This window comes from Prunus mume, linkage group LG7, assembly GCF_029339155.1.
Source record: "Prunus mume cultivar Tortuosa linkage group LG7, ASM2933915v1, whole genome shotgun sequence".
In the NCBI taxonomy this organism is placed as follows: Eukaryota; Viridiplantae; Streptophyta; class Magnoliopsida; order Rosales; family Rosaceae; genus Prunus; species Prunus mume.
Window position 1 is genome coordinate 5,375,716 of NC_142704.1, and position 18,860 is coordinate 5,394,575.

An 18,860-nucleotide genomic window follows, 5' to 3' on the forward strand; every position below is an offset into this window, starting at 1 on the left:
ACCAAGGTTTGTTGAGCACACTCATTGCTTCAACCGATGCATGAAGTTGATATGAGGTCACTTTACCATCCAACATATTTTTATTAATTTGCCATTCTACCTAACTCAAAAATGCAGCAAGGAAAATTAAATTCAACGAGCAATGAATGCAATGTTTGATGTTTCTAGAAAGACCTTTGGCATAGAACTTTTGTCCTTTGTTTGCCATTTTATTATGTTCTAAGATTTTGAATCTTCTAGTCAATGGCAGGTCAATTCTCCATTTAAGCACGGCACAATAAACTTGACCTTCATTTTCTTTGACTCTTATACTTATTTATTTAATAAAATATTAAGACCCATTTGATGTGTTGCTTAATCATGATTAGTTAATTAGATAGATCATTTAGCTAAATCACAAAAGTTGGTGAGAAAATTAATAAAATTCTTGTGTTGAAATTTCTTTCTCCACAATCAACACAAGCTAACAAACTTTGTTGCCTGCCACCATTGCCTTGTACTTGAATTCAACTGCAAGTTTTGCTCCCTCTCTATGTTTTCTGTAATAAATGTAAGAATCTAACCTACCATACCCTTTTTTAATAGGTTCGGTGGGGTAGTTAGAACTGAGTTTAATCTCATTTGCTATTTATCCCTTTCACCCTAGACCAAATAATTCAGCCCTCCAAAACCGAAAGAACAAATCTCATTTGTATATTTGGTTCAAGACGCAATAGGTTGGAGTGGGATTAATTCGTGGGTAGCGTCTAAAGTAGTCATTTTAAAATCAAATGACAGTGGAGTAGTGGGGATTTGAACAAGTTCTAATTTGGGACTCGGACGTAACGAAGCTATACTTTTTTACTCACTTATAATAGTTAAATTATAAGTTGATCTATACCCTACAATGAGGATGTCTACTAAGAAAAGTGATAACATCTTTTTCTCGACCACCTTGCAATGCACTTTAATAATTAGAGACATTGATCGTATCTGACACTCTTTAATTAAGAAGTGAACCAAATCACAAATTGTTGTACACAATGTGGTCAATTAAAATGAAATGATAATAATTGTGATCAAATGGTTAAACGATACCATAATTTCTTAATTTTGTATTTTCATTCATCATCGTCAAAAAAGAAAAAAAAAGTATCAATAAGAAGTCAAACGGACGATGTACGTACTTTCTTTATCCACACTACAATTTAGGGGCCGAAAGATAAAAATGTTAATTACTCAATTTTAATCATAATAGTCTAATCAAATCATGCATCCACTTTTCTAAAAACTATGATTTCACAGATATTTTAATGGGAATCCTAGAAGACTAAAAACTATATGATTCTTATTGTACACAAGGAGTCAAAATGTTAGATGGTATAATTTTTTGTTACAAAAAAAAAGGAACTTGACCCTGACCCTAGAGCCGTGTCAAAAAGTAGCTTTCTTCTCTGGGTTTGACTTTTGGGGTCCCAATCCCAACTCCCAATTTTTACATTCATGTCAGCAATCAGTATCTTCTCTTTCCGTTTCTCCTTTCCCTCTGCGCCTCTCTCTCTATCTCTATCTCTCTCTCGCCCGCGGTAAAAATCGTAAATTTGCAGACAATTAGATCCCCAACACCGTGGCATTTCCGTAATTAACTCCAAAAACCATGACGCAATATCTACACCATCGGACAAGTAAGACTCTCTCTCTCTCTCTCACTGCGATGACACTGAAGCTCATCAGTAATTGATTCCCAACTGAATCAAAAGCGCCAACTTAGGCCCTCTCTCGCTATCTACTTCTCTTTGATTGTCCGTACACCACTCACCTGTAAAACCGCCGCCTCCCGCCGCGGTTTCAATTTCATTTCCAGATACGACGTCGGCGCCAAGCGAGACGAGTTTATCTAAGCCAGAGATACAATCCAATACACTAGACGGCCTTGAACTAACCGTCAGCGGTTAAACGACGCCGGACTGCCATCGCCTGAGTAGTTTACATATTCCCAAATGCGTCGCCGGACTTTGGGGAGCTGAGACGATGGGCTGCGTTTTGGGCACGGAGGCCGCCGGAGATCGCCGAAGATCCGTCGGAGCTGGGCACCGTCGCCGGAGTATCGAGGCGCCCTCCGGAGTGGAGGCTGTCAGGGATGATAGGAAGGAGGCGGTAGCAAGGCAAAGGGAGAATCACACCGGCGACTTTCCGGCGATCGAGCGCCGGAAACCTTTCCCGGCGAACCAGCAGGGTTGGCCTTCGTGGCTCTTGGCCGTCGCCGGTGACGCGATCCAGGGTTGGACCCCTCGTCGCGCCAACACTTTTGAGAAGCTCGCTAAGGTGCTCAAAATCATGACTTCAACTCTTCGGGTTTATCTAATTCCTTTTCGTTTTTTGAAAATATATATTTTTTGTTCAGATTGGGCAAGGGACTTATAGCAATGTATATAAAGCAAGAGACTTGGTTACTGGGAAAATTGTGGCTTTAAAGAAGGTTAGGTTTGATAATTTGGAGCCAGAGAGTGTGAAATTCATGGCCAGAGAGATCAATGTGCTGAGAAAGCTTGACCACCCCAATGTTATTAAACTTGAAGGTTTGGTCACTTCAAGAATGTCTTGCAGCCTCTACTTGGTTTTCGAGTACATGGAGCACGATCTCTCTGGCCTTGCCGCTTCCTCGGGGGTCAAGTTCACTGAGCCTCAGGTACATTTTGGTTTTAGTTTCTATCAGTGATTGAAGCTTTATCTTGCTAATTTTCATTTGGGTTGTTGTTTAATGGTAGACTGTCAGATTTCTATGAATTGTTGCTTGGTTCATGGTGGTTGAGCTAGATTTTGCTGTCTGCTTTCCAGAGATTGTTTTTATGCGTTTGGATGTGTTGTCTACTTCACCTTTGTTTGGCCACGCTGGTTCTTGAATTCATGTGGCCCTGGTTGTCTTTTTTGTTTTGCTTGTTTTTAGCTTTTGATGTTACCCGGGACCTTCCTTTCTAGGCTGGATTGGGTCCCATACCTGGTAGTTTGAGCTTCCAGATTTTTAATTTATATGCAAAGGGCAAGTCATATGATGGGGTAGGTAAATTCAGCAAAATTTCGGTTTGCTCACATCACTCTATTAAACGTAGATAAAAAGGTGGGATTGCTTCGAAGCTGAGGGGAAGAAAGGAATTTCTTTAGCTTTTTATTGTTTTGATTACATGGGAAGAAAGAAGTTGAATTTAAAATTCCATTATCTGCAGCTTAAGTTAACTCGAAACTCGAGTGAGATCAACATTGCTCAAATACTTGGTTTAGTCAAGCTCTTTTTTACATTTATTTCCTTTTTTCTGAAGGAAAGGAAAATAGATTAAACAGACACCTGTGCGGTGGTTATGTCAAAATTTTGTTCACAAAAGATTAACTATTTCACTTATGTTACAAAACAATTGATAACCATCTTAGATAATATATGGGATTAAATGGGCACTGGAAAAAATTGATGAATGGGCTTAGAATTGTATCTTACAGAAAGTAAGCTAGCATCTTTGTTGGTAGGTTTGTAGTAGGTGACTTCCTGCACCATTTGAATCTGATTTGTCCAGCTCTTCATTGCACATACATAGAATTTTGACATTGAAAGGCTGATTTGTTTCTCAAGATATTCTCTGTGGCAGGTCAAGTGCTATATGAAACAGCTGCTATCTGGGCTTGAGCATTGCCACAACCATGGTGTCTTGCACCGTGATATCAAGGGATCCAATCTGTTAATTGACAATGAAGGCATTTTAAAAATAGCTGATTTTGGACTGGCTACATTTTTTGATCCTGAGCAGAAGCAACACATGACTAGTCGAGTTGTCACTCTCTGGTACCGCCCACCTGAACTTCTTCTTGGGGCCACTTTCTACGGAGTTGGTGTTGACCTTTGGAGTGCTGGCTGCATTTTGGCAGAGTTACTTTCTGGGAAGCCTATTATGCCAGGACGGACAGAGGTATTTATAATTGCTTTGTTTTATAGTTGCCCTTCTCTTTAGGTTCTCAGTTTTTGAAAGTTCTGTTCCGGTTGTTCAATTGTTCCCGATTCCTGAATAATGATCTACTACTGCACTCTTTTGAAACAATTTTGTGTCTTCATTTGGTCCACTTCTACTTGTGAGTCTACAAGTAAAATACAGCAGTTCTTGTGAGATGTTGTTCTTGTCTCTGTATACATTTTGAAGTCCGGTTTCTTAATCTTCTTGAGTGATGTTATTGCTATTATTTTCTGCTCAATCTATGATTTTCAGTTTGACAAACACCTTTTGAATTATTTTCCTGTTTAGGTTGAGCAACTGCACAAGATATTTAAGTTATGTGGCTCCCCATCTGAGGAATATTGGAAAAAATATAAATTGCCAAATGCAACACTTTTTAAGCCACAGCAGCCATATAAGCGTTGTGTAGCAGAAGCATTCAAGGATTTCCCAGCTTCTTCACTACCTTTGATTGAATCTCTTCTATCAGTAGATTCTGATGGACGAGGCACTGCCACCACTGCTCTCAATAGCGAAGTAAGTGCTCTCTATTTGATTTTAATTTTTCTGAGGAAACAATAATGTGAAGCTGGGTTTTATATTTTGAAAAGAAAAACATGATCTCCCACCAAAAGAAAAAGTAAAGAAAAGCAAAATAAATCGCAAGGATGGTTAATTAGTTCCAGGGCTCCGTGACATGTACCATCTGCTGAGAAGTCTTCTTAAAAGTTGTATTTCTTGTCAAAAGAAACATATATCACTCTCTGGGAGTTAGCAAGGGCTTAATGCAACTGTGTTCTTTACCAGAAATTGACATGATGGTGTGCCAAATTCTTTTGTTGTGTTTAATTGGTATTTTGTGATCTGGGTACAGTTCTTCACTACGGAGCCTTTTGCTTGTGAGCCATCAAGTTTACCAAAATATCCTCCCACCAAAGAAATGGATGTAAAGTTACGAGATGAAGAAGCTAGAAGGTTACTCATTTACTTTTCTTCATGTTTGATGCTTTCTGGACTCATTTTGGCATATCTTGACAGATGATATTTGTTGTCCTCAGGCAAAGAGGTCTAAGTGGGAAACCTAATGCTGCTGAAGGTCCCAGAAGAGTTAAAGCTCGTGAACGAGTCGGTCGGGCAATTCCAGCTCCAGAAGCTAATGCAGAGATTCCAGGAAACTTAGATGTACGTGAAGCCTCTCTCTCTCTCTCTCTCTCACACACACACACACACACACACACACACCCCTTATTTATATGCATTCTCACCCACCCCACTCCTTTATATTAGAAAACCCTGAACCCAGACCTAAATCCCACCTTATTATTTCTGGAATGTCATGTGGGCTCTTTCAAAGTTCTGAAATCGCAGATCTTACCTTTCTCAGTGTCACAGATAGTTCTTTTTTATTTTCGTTATAGTATGCTAACATGAATCTGGATTTTAGCCTTTAGGTTTGGGTTTTGACTTCTAAGTTGATCCTGACGTTTGAAGTTTGTTTGTTTGTTTGTTTGTTTGCTTAGCATGCACCCCACTTGATTAGTAGAATATGGTAATGATCTTTTTGGGCATGTTAAAATTCTTTCACTACTAAGTGGTTGATCTGACGGTATCAAAATCATCACATAATTTTAAGTTGAGCCACATTATATGCACATATCAGCTACAATTTCTCCTCTGTTTGATATTGCTATACTTTGAAGAGTAACCACCACAAGGACAATCAGTGTGTAAACAGTGGCAGTTGTGGCTTCATTAAGTTTCCATAGTGACACTTGTTCTCAGCAAACTTATAGTCAAATCTTTGCTGATTTGCAGAGGTGGAGAGTGATGACACAAGCAAATGCCAAGAGCAAGAGTGAGAAATTCCCACCCCCACATCAGGATGGAGCTGTTGGATACCCACAAGATACATCACATAAAGGCCCAGTATCATTTGTCACAACAACTGATGCTTCATTTGGATCAGTGATCTTTAACACAAAATCTTCTACATCTGCTAAAAGCACGGGAGCCATTGGGGGGCCTTCGAGGAGGAGGAAAACCAATAGAGACGACCCCCGCATAGCTCCATCTCGGAAGTTGATCCAGGCATTCAAGCCTTCCTCAATAGGGCTCTCGATGAATTTATTATTTAACGGTAAATAACCGATTTCTGAGTGTTTTTTGAAAGGTGAAGGTAGAGAGAGAATCATTTAATGTCAATCATCTTTTTTGGTCCCTTGAATTAGGGTTTTCTCTGTCAAGCTTAGCTTGGTTTTTGAATGCAAGTTTTTTTGTTTTCTCCATTGTTCACCGTTCCCCCATTTGTTGTAATTAACCCTTATAAGTGTTTCGTTGTAGAATCTACACAACAGGAACCCCAAAAGGACTCACCGGTATATTCAGTGAAATCGAGTCCCACTTATGCTGTACAGTATTTCAAACCAAGTGCTTAATTTCTTTATGACTACTACATATAGGTACTCAAGTTGTTAAGAACAGTTATTTTTGTACCCGATGTCCTAAGTTTGAATCTCCCTTGCCATTATCCCTTGTATCAAAAAAGAAAAAACTACCTGATAGTGAGAGTGAGCGAGGACTGATTATGAGTCGGGTTGGTTTAATATTTGGATGGTTTTAGTTGGGTGAACTCGGTCCGACATTTTGGACGAGCTGGGCCTGCGTGTTTGTGTGGAGCTTGGCTCAACATTCAAAGTTAGTTAACCCAAACTTGATTTACTTAAATTATTCTGCAAATTATGATGTAATATTTACTTTATTGTCATTCTTGTTGCTGGTTCATGTTCTCTCATAAAAAAATGGGACATTTTGGAAAAAGCAAAAGGAGAGAGAAAATTTTAAAAGAAGCAAAAATGGACAAAAATGCCCTTATTTATTTTTAGATTTCCTAAGGAATCCAATACATTTGCATGTCTTTGATTTGAAAGTTGAGTGGTTTTTTTGTCTTTTTTGAAAAAGCTTTGGCTTTTTCCAGAAGTGAAAATTTTTTAATGTCTAAAACCTAAAAAACCTTAAAAAAAATGTCTTCAAAATCCCCACGTCTCTTGAATTGCATGCAATGCTTTTGCCATCAACGACATTCTATTCGAATGCATTTTCTACAGATGCTAGATAGAATGCCGTCGTTTCTCCTGAACACCGACGCCATTTTTAGCATCGTTTTCTCATGAGTACGCACGCACCCACCCTAACTGTTGCTCCATAGAATTAGTTTTTAATCTACTTCATATTATGATATCTCTGTCTGAAATTGGCCGTATGTCAAGCTCTCCCTCTCATTTCTAAGGGAATTGAAGGCTAACTTTCAATTATTTAGTATTTAATCGTACTTAGTTTTCCATCTTGACTCACTTAAGCCTAAAGGAAACAGAAAAAAATTGAGAGGTATTTTATAAAATGTGATCTCCCTAACATTTTCCTTCGAGCTATTCCTCCCTCAAAGAAAAAAGTTAGTTAAGATCATATCCCATACTACTCCTTGGTTTTCTGTCATGCGTTTACCTTACTTTCCTACTTTAAGCACAGCTATTTAATTTACTTTCACTTTGTTTGATATTATATTACAATTTGTATAGGTGATCGAGAGATGAAGGAGTGTGTCAAAACGCAAGGGCGCAAGGAATTGTGTAAAAGTTGACCGAGTCAGAATTGTACAAGGGATTGGAAATGAAGGCAAACCTAGTTCTCTGTTATTAGTAACCCTAATGGCACAACGCTCCTTTGAATCACCACCATCCCCTTCAAAGGCCCTACAAACTTCACATCCTTGAATATTCCTACTCTCCCTTCCTATGTATTTGATAGTGAATTTCGTTGATATATATATTTGCAAAAGTGGATTTAGCAGGCTAACGAGAATTGGTTAAATTAATAAGGATCATTCTCTTCACTATCAAGGTTTAGGTTTAAGTTTCGTTGCCGACAATCCCTTTTGGTGAGTAATTCTTCAAAATCCTAATTCGAATCCAAATCTAAACCATACTTTATCCAAATTCTAATCCAAAATCATACTCGAAGCAAACTGATTTTCGATTTGATTCAATAATATCCAAACCCAACTGTTAATATTTTATTTATTAATCAACAAGTGTCGGTTATGCAATCATGATGTACTTCAATAAAGAAAACATAAGTACAAAGCACTATATGTTGGGCAAATTTGCTACGGGAATTTGAGAATTTAGTCCTCTAGAATACAAATTTGCTCCCAGGATTACACTATAATTCCCGTATCTAAATTCTTTTTAGGCACTTAGACCATAATTTTCCTTAAGTGTAAGATTCTTTTCTATCATATACCCAATTCTACAATCTATTCTGGTTAAGGCATAAATTTAACAAGTTGGATTTATTATGTTCTAGAAGCTCATGTGAATCAAGCAAACCATTACTCTTTGTCAAGTAATAATATAATTCACCACACTTAATCACAAGAAGCTCATGTTATTAGAAGACCATATGAGGTGATTTAAGACAAGTAAATGTCTTACAAGAATCCCCTCCTTATATACTGTAGTTTAGACTATTGCTCGTGTTAAAAAATTATAAGCCACGAAACTAAATGATCATTGACTAATAAGTAAATGAACAATATTGCCTTCACAAGTCACATGATCATCCACGCACTTGGGTAAGTCCTGACTTGTGTCATATTTATCACCAATAATATTGTTACTCGTGTTATTGTTTTTAATTGGGTAGTTGGGCTGAAAAATGCAAAAAAACAGTAACATAAAATTGTAAGGACGAAAATTACCCACGCTTCTTCGGAAACTAGTAGAGGAGACTGTCTAAGAAGAGAGGAGAAAAGTAAGCCTTCCATTCAGTTATCCCTGCGTTTTTATGCATACTTGGTTGCATATGCTTTTATATTTGGTTGAAACTAGTTTGAAGTAGACTGCGTACGTGAGAAGAGACTTGGAGCCAAAGTCTTTCCATTTTGTCGTTTGGCTGACGAAAGGTGTTTGTTATTAGATTCTTAAAGACTTAAAAAGATTCAAAACAAAGACTCAGATGGTCGAATCAGCGTCCAAAGCTCATCCAAAGTCTTGCTTTTCGTACAAATCCCACTAACAGTGTTGCTTTTCGTACATGTTTTTCCTTGTCACTCACTCTCTCTCTATCTATACACTACTTACTTTTCATTTCAATAATGTTTGGCTTTGTTTTCTTTTGTCTTTTCACTTTTTTTTATTCCTGAATAGTTCCTCCTCTGTACTGTTTGCATTGTCATTTACTTCCTCAACACGGCTTAGGGCTTTTTCATAAAATTATTTAAAATCACTTAAAAGTGATTCTTCGTAGAAATGATTATTGGGTTATTCAAAATACTCTCAAACGAGCCTATTTGTTTATTATATTGGTAAATAAAATATAATTTATCTTATTTATCATACTACTATTTAAGAGAACATTTTTAACGAACTTCCAATAAAAAAGAAATAAAAACTAATACAATAGACTTATAATAGTAATTAAATAGAATTTAAAGCAAAAAAGAAAGCCTCCTCCACATTTTCCTCACCACTATCTCTTCATATTTTCATAACATGTAACCTTAGTTTAGTGTCATTTGTCATTTTAGTTTGTGTTCATTTCCCTCCCTCATTTCTGACTCTCTGTTTACTCTCTCTGTTTATTCTCTCTCTGCTTGCTCTCTGTTTCTCTGTAAAGGTTGTGCCTTTGGGTTTGTGACCGTACGGAAAATGGCGACACCGAGAGAGCACATAGAACAAATACGCATGAAAAAGTTCTCCATTGGAGGGGAACTCAACCCTTTATCTGGAGATCTTCACCAAGCTGTCGAGCATCTCTCTGCTGAGCTCTATTCTAAAGATGTCCACTTTCTCATGGAACTCATCCAGGTTTGCATTCACATTCCTACATACATATATATATATATATATATGTGCGGATGTATGCATGTATAGACCTTTCACTGAAAAAATACTAAATCCCCGTGATGGGTTTTGTTTGGTGTTGAAGTTCAGTACATAACAAGGTTATGGAACTCAGATCTCCATGATTTCTGTTTCATTACTTGGTCATCCCCTTCTTCACTTGAAAACTAAATGCTTTTTGAAGAGAAATTAAGGAATATATGTGTGTTTGTATGCGCATGCATGTAGGTATTAGTGTGCTGGAGAACATATTTGAAGGGTTAATTTTAAGCTTTTAATTTGGTAAAGTTGAACTTTTAAAAGGTTACATAGATTAAGATGGTATTAAATTTCTCAATGTTTTGATTGATTCAAGTTACTAGAGTTATGTGATAGTACTGTATTTGTATGTGAATCTTAATCCATATCATTGGGTGATATCCTTGATTAAAAGCAACTATATACAGTTGCCAGTCGTAGTTTCGTTTCTTATAAGGTTAATTCAAGTTAATTCAAACAACAATAATGGTTAAATTTACTTTACAGAATGCAGAAGATAATCAGTACTTAGAGGGGGTTAATCCATCACTTGAGTTTGTCATAACGTCCCGGGATATAACCGGCACAGGGGCTCCTGCCACATTGCTTGTTTTCAATAATGAGAAGGGATTTTCTCCTACAAACATAGAGTCTATTTGCGGTATTGGACGGTCGACAAAGAAAGGCAACCGGAATCAGGGCTATATTGGGGAGAAAGGTATGTGTACATCAGTACCTTGTGATCTAGTGTGTCAATAGTTAATGTCACTGCTGATTTTTTTAGCTTTAGGCCTTCCAAAAATGTATGGAGCTTCACAGAATTTGGTGACTTTACTCAAAATCTACCTTCTCAACATGCTTGGTTAAGCTTTATTTTGACTCCAGAAACAGGCATATGTTATATAGCTTCTCCAAGAATATTGGTCATAGGGAAAGCTTGTATTACCTACCAATCTTGACATAGAGATCAGACAATAAATCCATTGGTTTACATTTCCCATGACTGGAGAAATACACAATAATTTGGTGATTTTAGTAGATTAAGAAATCTGTTGAACTCACCTCACAAGTGCATATGATTATCAAATACCCATAATTGTCTGGATCTTTTAATTAAGAGGGTTAAGACAGTTTTCCATTTAAAAGGTCAACTATTATTCCTAGGTGAAAGATATATAGGTGTTCTATTTGAAGCAATGATGTGAGTTATAAGGGAGTAAAATTTGAATCTTTTATCTACAGGAATTGGTTTCAAGAGCGTGTTTCTGATCACAGCTCAGCCTTACATTTTTAGTAATGGTTATCAAATAAGGTTCAATGAAGAGCCTTGTATGCATTGCGATCTTGGGTACATAGTTCCAGAATGGGTTGAGGAAAGCCCGACTCCGTATCTGACATAACAGACAGATATATGGTTCTGGTTCTGCCCTTCCAACCACAACACTGATCTTGCCTCTAAAGCCTGACAAGGTCAAACCTGTGAAGCAGCAGCTCTCTAAAATGCATCCTGAAGTTCTCTTGTTTCTTGCAAAGATTAAGCGGCTCTCGGTTAGGGAAGATAATGAGGATCCAAGGCTCAACACTGTAACCGCGATATCAATATCAAGTAAGACTGATTTTGAGACGCGGAAGAACATTGATGCTGATTCCTACACGCTCCATCTCTCTGCAGAAGAAAATGGTAATGAGCAGGAAACTGAATGCATCTATTATATGTGGAAGCAGAAGTTTCCTGTGAAGCAAGACTGCAGAGATGAGAAGAGAATGGAGGTAGATGAGTGGGTGATCACGCTAGCATTTCCATATGGAGAACGCCTTAATAGAGGAACAAGCTCACCTGGGATCTATGCTTTCCTTCCCACCGAAATGATTACAAATTTGCCTTTCATAATTCAGGCAGATTTTCTTTTAGCATCATCAAGAGAAAATATTCTATTGGGTAAGAAGTGGAATCAAGGAATTCTGAACTGTGTGCCCTCTGCATTTATTAATGCATTTCTCTCGCTTGTGAGAACTGTAGAAGATGCGCCAGTATCTAGTTTGCCTCCCTTTTTCAGGTTCTTACCTGTCCAGAGCTCTCACTATTATGAATTGAATGTTGTGAGGGAGTCGATCAAAGCACAGCTGGTGGAGGAAGATATTGTACCATGTGAGCCGCACAAGGAGCAGAAGTTCTTCCATAAACCTCGTGAAGTGGGTAGGTTATTGCCTGCTTTTTGGAATATTTTGAGAAAGGCAAGGGAAGTAGGGGCAAGCTTGCCGAATCTCTCTTCCCATGGAAAATATGTTTTGTGTCATTCATTTGACCAAGAGGAGTATGATCACATTCTGAGTTTCCTTGGAGTTGAACCAGTGGATGATGAATGGTATGCTAAATGCATTCAGAGTTCCAATCTGGTAGTTGGAGTGTCAGAAGATGTGTACTTGGAACTTCTACTGTTTATTGCTGATAATTGGTGGCCCAAATTTCTCTGCACCAACATCAAGAACATACCACTGATAAAATATGTGGATCTTGATGAGGATGTATCTTTGTGCAGCTTGAGCTCAATGCAGACTGGTAAAAAGAATGTTTGCCTATCCCGTCATTCTTGTCATGTCTCATGGCTGATTGACTGGAACAGGGAATTTATATCTGCGGCAAGTCTTCTTTTTATGCCGAAAGGAACCCAGGAAGCTATCCAGTCATGTTCTAACAAGGACAAGTTGGTGAAATGGCTTGCGGAAGAAATGAAGGTTGCAGCTGTAAATGTACATGAATATGCAGTTTGCCTCTATAAGTCTCATGGTATTGAACGGAAACCTGCTATTGCATATGCCCACTTTTTGTATCATTCAGTCTGCAAGAGCTATATCTCTGATCTTGAAATTGTTGATTTATGTGGTAAGATGCCACTCGTGGATAACTATGGGGACGTCATCAGACAAAGGAGAGGAGTTATTGTCCCTGCCAACGAAAGCAAATGGGCGGGGTTTACTGATTCGAATCTGTGGAAAGAAGACGGCTTTGTTCAGTTAGGAGAAGATTACATGAATCCAGGCCGCTTTGCAGGTCAAATTACAGAACAGAAGCAGCTCCTTGAGTTCCTCAAAGATCATGCTGGAGCTTCGGATGTCCCTTATATTTCTGCTCCCAATGCCTGTCTTCCAGCTGTATCTGCAACACTTAGTATACAAAAGGTATTCTTGCTTTTGGACTGGATTCGCCATCTGAGATATCAAAGGGTTCACATCCCGGAGAAGTTCTTGAAATGTATAAAGGAAGGTAGTTGGTTGAAAGTTACTTTGAAGGGATTTTCTGTGTCCAGGCCACCTTCGGAGTCATTTGTACTTGCCCCATCATGGGGAAACATTTTGCAGAATGGATCCATTTTTGTTGATATCCCATTGGTTGATAAGAATTATTATGGTGAGAGAATTGATGGTTACAAGGAGGAGCTGAAAACAATTGGAGTGATGTTTGAATTTGGAGAAGCATGTGAATTTATTGGGAAGCATCTTATGTCTCTGGCAGCTTCGTCCACTTTAACTAGAGGCAACGTACTTTCGATACTACATTTTATCAAGCTCTTGAGGGACAAATGTCTTCCCCCAGACGATTTCATCCGCAGTATCAGAAAAGGACAATGGCTTAAAACAAAATCTCATGGTTACAGGTCTCCTGATGGATCTGTCTTGTTTGACCAAGAGTGGATAATTGCATCCAAAATTAGTGACATTCCCTTCATTGATCAGGAGGTATACGGTGAAGAAATCCTTGATTTCAAAACAGAACTTGAGTTGCTTGGTGTGGTTGTCTCGTTCAACAAATATTACCAGCTTGTTGTGGACCACCTAAAGTCACCGTCATGCTTAACTTCTCTGGCACCTGAGGCTGTTCTACTAATGCTGCAAATTATGCACATTTCAAATTCATCCAATAAGATTGTCGAAGCACTGAGAGGAAATAAATGCCTGAAGACAAATAATGGTTACAAGTCTCCAAGTGAATGTCTCTTGTTTCACCCCGAATGGGGTTGCCTTCTTCAGGTCTTTAGTGGTGTCCCATTGATTGATCATAATTTGTATGGAGACATAATCTTTTCCTTCAGTGATGAGTTGAGAAGGATAGGGGTGGTCGTTGATTTTGAAGAGGCTGCAAAAGTATTTGCTCACCATTTCCGGCAGGCTTCCATCACCAAAGAAAATGTAGAATCATTACTGTCCTGTTACAGAAAGCTGGAGCGAACTCCTTTTAAATTTCCTGCAGATCTTAAAAGCTGCATTTGCAAAGAAAAGTGGCTGCGTACTCGCCTTGGTGATTATAGATCTCCAAGAGAGTGCATTCTGTTTTGTTCTGACTGGGAATCTCTCTCTCCCATATGCCGTCTCCCTTTTATTGACGATTCTGACACTTGTTATGGCAAGAACATTCATGAATATAAGCAAGAGCTGAAGAGCTTGGGGGTCGTTGTGGAATTCAAGGATGGGGTCAAGTTTGTGCCTTCTTATCTATATCTTCCCAAGAATCCGAGGAGCATTTCTCCAGAAAATGCACTTGCTTTGCTGGACTGCATACATATTTTATTGGCGGAGAAAGATAACTCCTTTCCTGATGTGTTCCCCCAGCAAGTTTCTCAGGCATGGCTGAAGACTCATGATGGTTACAGGCCTCCGAGCAGGTGCTTGTTGTTTGATTCCAAGTTTGGCGAGTATCTAACGCAGACTGATGGCTCTTTCATTGATGAAGAATTTTATGGTTCTGAAATTACAAAATACAGAGAAGAGCTCTCTGCAATAAAGGTGATTGTTGAAGTGGACAAAGGATGTCCCTTGATTGCCAGCCAGCTTGCTCTTCATGATGAATTGTCCACTTTTGTTCGAGTATACAGTTACTTGAGTGAGTTTAAGTGGAAGCCGAATAGCACGGCTGACAAAAGTATCTGGATTCCAATGGGAAATCAGAATGGACAGTGGGTTAATCCAGAAGAGTGTGTTTTGTATGACAAGGATGAGCTGTTTGGCTTGCAGATGACTGTTCTGGAGAAATACTTTGAGCATAACCTACTCGGGTTCTTCTCCAGTGCTTACAAGGTAAAGTCCGGTCCATCAACTGATGACTACTGCAAGCTCTGGAAGGTGTGGGAAAGTTCTGAAACTGGATTGTCTCATGATCAATGTTGCAAGTTCTGGGGAAATGTTGTTTCAAAGAACCGGAATTTAAAAACAGAGAAAGCACTTCCTGAGGTCTCAGTCAAAGTACCTGAAAATAAATCAAAAACAGAGAAAGCTCTTTCTGAGGCCTTGGTGAAAGTACCTGTTACTTCAGGCTCAGATGAAATCTTGTTGTTAAACAAGTGCGACGTTTTCCTTCCTGATGACCTTCAACTTAAGGATCTTTTTGAAAAATCTTCTACTCACCCCTTATTTGTTTGGTACCCTCAGCCAAGCTTGCCTGAGTTGCCTCGGACTACATTGCTTGAAATGTATAGGAAAATTGGTGTTCGAGCTATTTCTGAATCTGTACAGAAGGAAGAACTGTCCCTAGAAAATGCTGTTGATCAACAGGTAATTCCAACGGAGAAATTGATCGGGAAAGAGCTGCTCAAGCTGATTCTTGGTTTTCTAGCTTGCCCTCCCATTGAAATGGAAGCAGGGACGAGGCGAAAAGCTGTCCAAGGTCTTCTCAGTCTCACTGTTGTAGAGACAACTGAACCGATCACTGTAAACTATAACTTACCATTGTCTTCTGGGGAGATTTTGAATGTCAGAGCAAGCCGCAAGATAAGATGGGACAGAGAGATGTCCAAATTTTTCACTCAGAAAATTGACAGGTCTGGGGGACATAAAAGTATCGTTGAGTTTGCCACATATTTCTCTCAAGTAATATCTGATGGTGTCTTGTGGGAGCACACTGATCATATCCCTGCACTTTCTGAGCTGATCAAGTTGGCCTTTGTGCTAGAATTCAATGAGGAAGCAGTTGATTTTTTGATGAAGTCCAAGAATTTGCAAATCTTCATTGAGGATGAAGAGTTTCTCAATTCTACCTTCCCTTCTTCCACCTAGGCATGGTATGAAACATTTGCGGTAATGTTTGGTTTACGTTCTTTATTTGTTATCTTTGCATTAGAAATTTATATATAGAGGTGGAGAGGAAGGTAAGTCTGTCAATGTAATTTGTTTGTAGTATCAGTCTGTCAATATGTGTTGTGAACTTTATTTGTGTGCTTTTGTTAATGGGATTGTCTTATGATTCTGCCAGATTGCTAATAATATGTCAGATATGTTGAATTATATTTTCACAAGAGGCCTTTGTTGTGGCACATCATGGCTTGTTGCATTCATTATGAATATTGCATACTCATAATGATCCTCGTTTTGGAGAGTGGAAGGATTCTTAGTCATTCAATCAAGAAGAGTGACTCATATGCTTAACTAGCTTTGGGTGTGAATGTGGTTATATTTCTCTTCCTAACGATAGAATATGTCGCATTTTCGAATCCTCCCTCTCTCACTTGATCAAAAGTTTAATCCATACTTGATCCGAATTTTAATCCAAAATCATACTTGAAGCAGAGTAATTTTAGGTTGATTCGATGAGCCAAACTCGACTGTTGTCTTTTTTTTTTAATTAATCAACAATTTTCGTCCATGAACTCAGAACTCAATCCAACAAGGACATATTATGCATAATAGAAATAGATAGAATAATAGAACAGAGACTGCTACAAGAGTATTTATTCATATAATAAGGGCAGTGACTCTCAGTTGCAAGTGCTCCAATATCCTCCCATGTCTATCCATCCCAGTGGGACTGGCTCTCTATTTGCGGCGGAGGTCTCTGAAATAAGCTTTTGGGTTAGCCTGAAAATCATCCCTTGAGATTTGGTCACCTCTGCCCGGAGCTTTCATCGTCTTCCTCCTCTGCTCTGAAGCTGAAACACGTCCATATAAACCATAGGCCAGCAGAGCCATTCCTGCAACAGCGGCAGCTGCAATTACACCATTGGGCACGTCCTTGATGCTCCAAGAGCCTTCCCTGCTTTCATTAGCTCCCATTTTTTTACTTCAAATTTCAAACTAGGTGATTTTGTAACTTCGTTTGGGGACGAGTCTTGGAGCCTTCCCTGCTTTCATTAGCTCCCATTTTTTTACTTCAAATTTCAAACTAGGTGATTTTGTAACTTCGTTTGGGGACGATGCGTGGCTATAGATATAAAGAATGGAAAGCAGCTCAGGCAAAGTCTTGCTTTTCGTACAAATCCCATCAAGATTCGCCACTACATGGTTCCTTCACATTCGCCACGCTACTTCCATGAGAAGCTTTACCTTTCATTTTGATAATGTTTGTTTGTTTTTCTTCTTTTGCTTTCGGTGTTTCTCTTCACTTTTCTTCCTTGGCTAAGAAACATTACCTTTCCTCTTTCAACTTCCAATTATACCCTAATTTATATCAAATCAAAAGAAATTATATATTTATATACTAAACGGCAATCTAAGGTTTTTTAGGTTTTAGACATAAACGTATTGGATTCAATCTAAAATAAATAAGCATTTTATTTTGGCTTCTTTTAAAATTTTTCTCTTTATGCTTTTTCCAAAATGTCCTGCAATCTATCTAAACACTGTTCTTAAGCGCAGTGTAATGACAGAAATGCCCCTCCTTTTACCGTTGTTTTCAGTTCTGTTTTCTCTTCAGCACAGTGAATTTCTGACCCTCCACTAAACCTTTTCTGCTCTTCCCTTTTTGCCCCTGTCCTTTACTAAATTTTTCCTTATGTTCCCTTCTTGCCCCTCTCTTTGGATGCTAACTCTCCCCACTGTTTATACTAAATTTTAGTGGCTGATTTATATATTACTATGTTAGCATTGATGAGCATATCATTCTTTATTATTACTTTACTGAAAACATCATCACTTGCTCTATGCTATGCCTAGTAGCGTGCCTAATTAACTTCATAGCGTTGTTTTTGGTTGCTCGGCTGATTTGGCTAATTAATTTTTCCGTTTATCTTCACTAACATTTGCTATTTTCCAAATTTGTACTAACATAGTTAAAATCCCTGCAAAAGACAAGAAAGACCATAAACCACTTCTACAGTAGAGCTAACAAAAGATAGATCCCCTTTCAACAAACATCAAGGCAGAAAAATCTCATTCCCACACCAGTAGCATATATGTAAAGACACGTACAAATTCTTTTGAAAAAAAAGCAGCTCAAATTGTTAATATTTTGATTGCTGCTTGGTTTAATAAAATATGTCCAATATTTTAAGATGACAAGCAACATATAAAACATTTTATTAGTATTTATTTTGCAACTTAAACTTACTACATGTTTTCACAACTTTGTACACATGTCAGACAGTTTTAAAACTTGCAGTATCGTGCGGACACATTTACTAGTAAAAACTAATATTGCATGTTTACTAATTCGTAATCGGAGTGAACATGAATAAGAGTGATCATGGAGCCGAGTTAACATGAATCCGAGTCACTCCAAGACATTCCCATTAAATTGTTTACTGATTACCAAGAATCATAATGAAAACTATTTTGATTACTAAAATTCTCTTTCTACAAAACTGAAAAATTAGACACTATAAAAACAAACAAATCAACCTAGAACATAAGAATTTATAGAGGTTTGACAACGTGCATCCCTTGAGAAATTTTATTAGAAGAATATGAACAAAGTTTACAAAAAAAAGAAAAAACCCCTTTAGCCCCTATGCCCTCTTGTATTCTAGATTATTGCGCTCTCTGAGATGCAAAAGTTCTATTTATAGCTTATAGGACTTGAGTTACAAGACTAGAAGTAGGAAACAAAACCCTAAAGGAAATAGGCTAAAAACACACAGCAAGTAGGACCCATCCGCAAAATCTGGATTGCTGCTTCCTTTACTTCCCCACATCAATGGTGAGCCAATCTTCTACAGTTCGAAACCATGAAGTGTGATTGAGCTCTTCAGCCCCTCCCCCTTCCCCCTTCCCCATAAATTAA

At 38.3% G+C, this 18,860-nt stretch overlaps 2 protein-coding genes across 2 annotated transcripts; both read left to right on the plus strand.

The window, feature by feature from the left end:
- The first annotated feature begins 1,687 nt into the window (after window positions 1-1,687).
- On the plus strand, window positions 1,688-6,448 carry LOC103338230 (Protein kinase superfamily protein). Its single transcript, XM_016795861.2, has 7 exons — window positions 1,688-2,304; window positions 2,384-2,668; window positions 3,618-3,935; window positions 4,266-4,493; window positions 4,831-4,931; window positions 5,015-5,138; window positions 5,772-6,448. Exons 1-7 carry the CDS (start codon window positions 2,011-2,013, stop codon window positions 6,099-6,101), a joined length of 1,680 nt encoding a protein of 559 aa, XP_016651347.1. The 5' UTR covers window positions 1,688-2,010; the 3' UTR covers window positions 6,102-6,448.
- A 3,077-nt stretch (window positions 6,449-9,525) lies between these two features.
- On the plus strand, window positions 9,526-16,161 carry LOC107881616 (uncharacterized). Its single transcript, XM_016795815.2, has 3 exons — window positions 9,526-9,820; window positions 10,382-10,592; window positions 11,117-16,161. The coding sequence occupies exon 3, from the start codon at window positions 11,375-11,377 to the stop codon at window positions 15,920-15,922; it is 4,548 nt and encodes a 1,515-aa protein (XP_016651301.2). The 5' UTR covers window positions 9,526-9,820; window positions 10,382-10,592; window positions 11,117-11,374; the 3' UTR covers window positions 15,923-16,161.
- The last annotated feature ends 2,699 nt before the right edge of the window (window positions 16,162-18,860 follow it).

Excerpts from the sequence above, each read along its gene's own strand:
- LOC103338230 (XM_016795861.2), top strand. The coding sequence starts at position 2,011 with ATGGGCTGCGTTTTGGGCACGGAGGCCGCCGGAGATCGCCGAAGATCC. Across the intron at positions 3,936-4,265 it reads TTATGCCAGGACGGACAGAG|GTTGAGCAACTGCACAAGAT; the intron begins GTATTTATAATT and ends TTTCCTGTTTAG. Across the intron at positions 4,932-5,014 it reads CGAGATGAAGAAGCTAGAAG|GCAAAGAGGTCTAAGTGGGA; the intron begins GTTACTCATTTA and ends TGTTGTCCTCAG.
- LOC107881616 (XM_016795815.2), top strand. The coding sequence starts at position 11,375 with ATGCATCCTGAAGTTCTCTTGTTTCTTGCAAAGATTAAGCGGCTCTCG.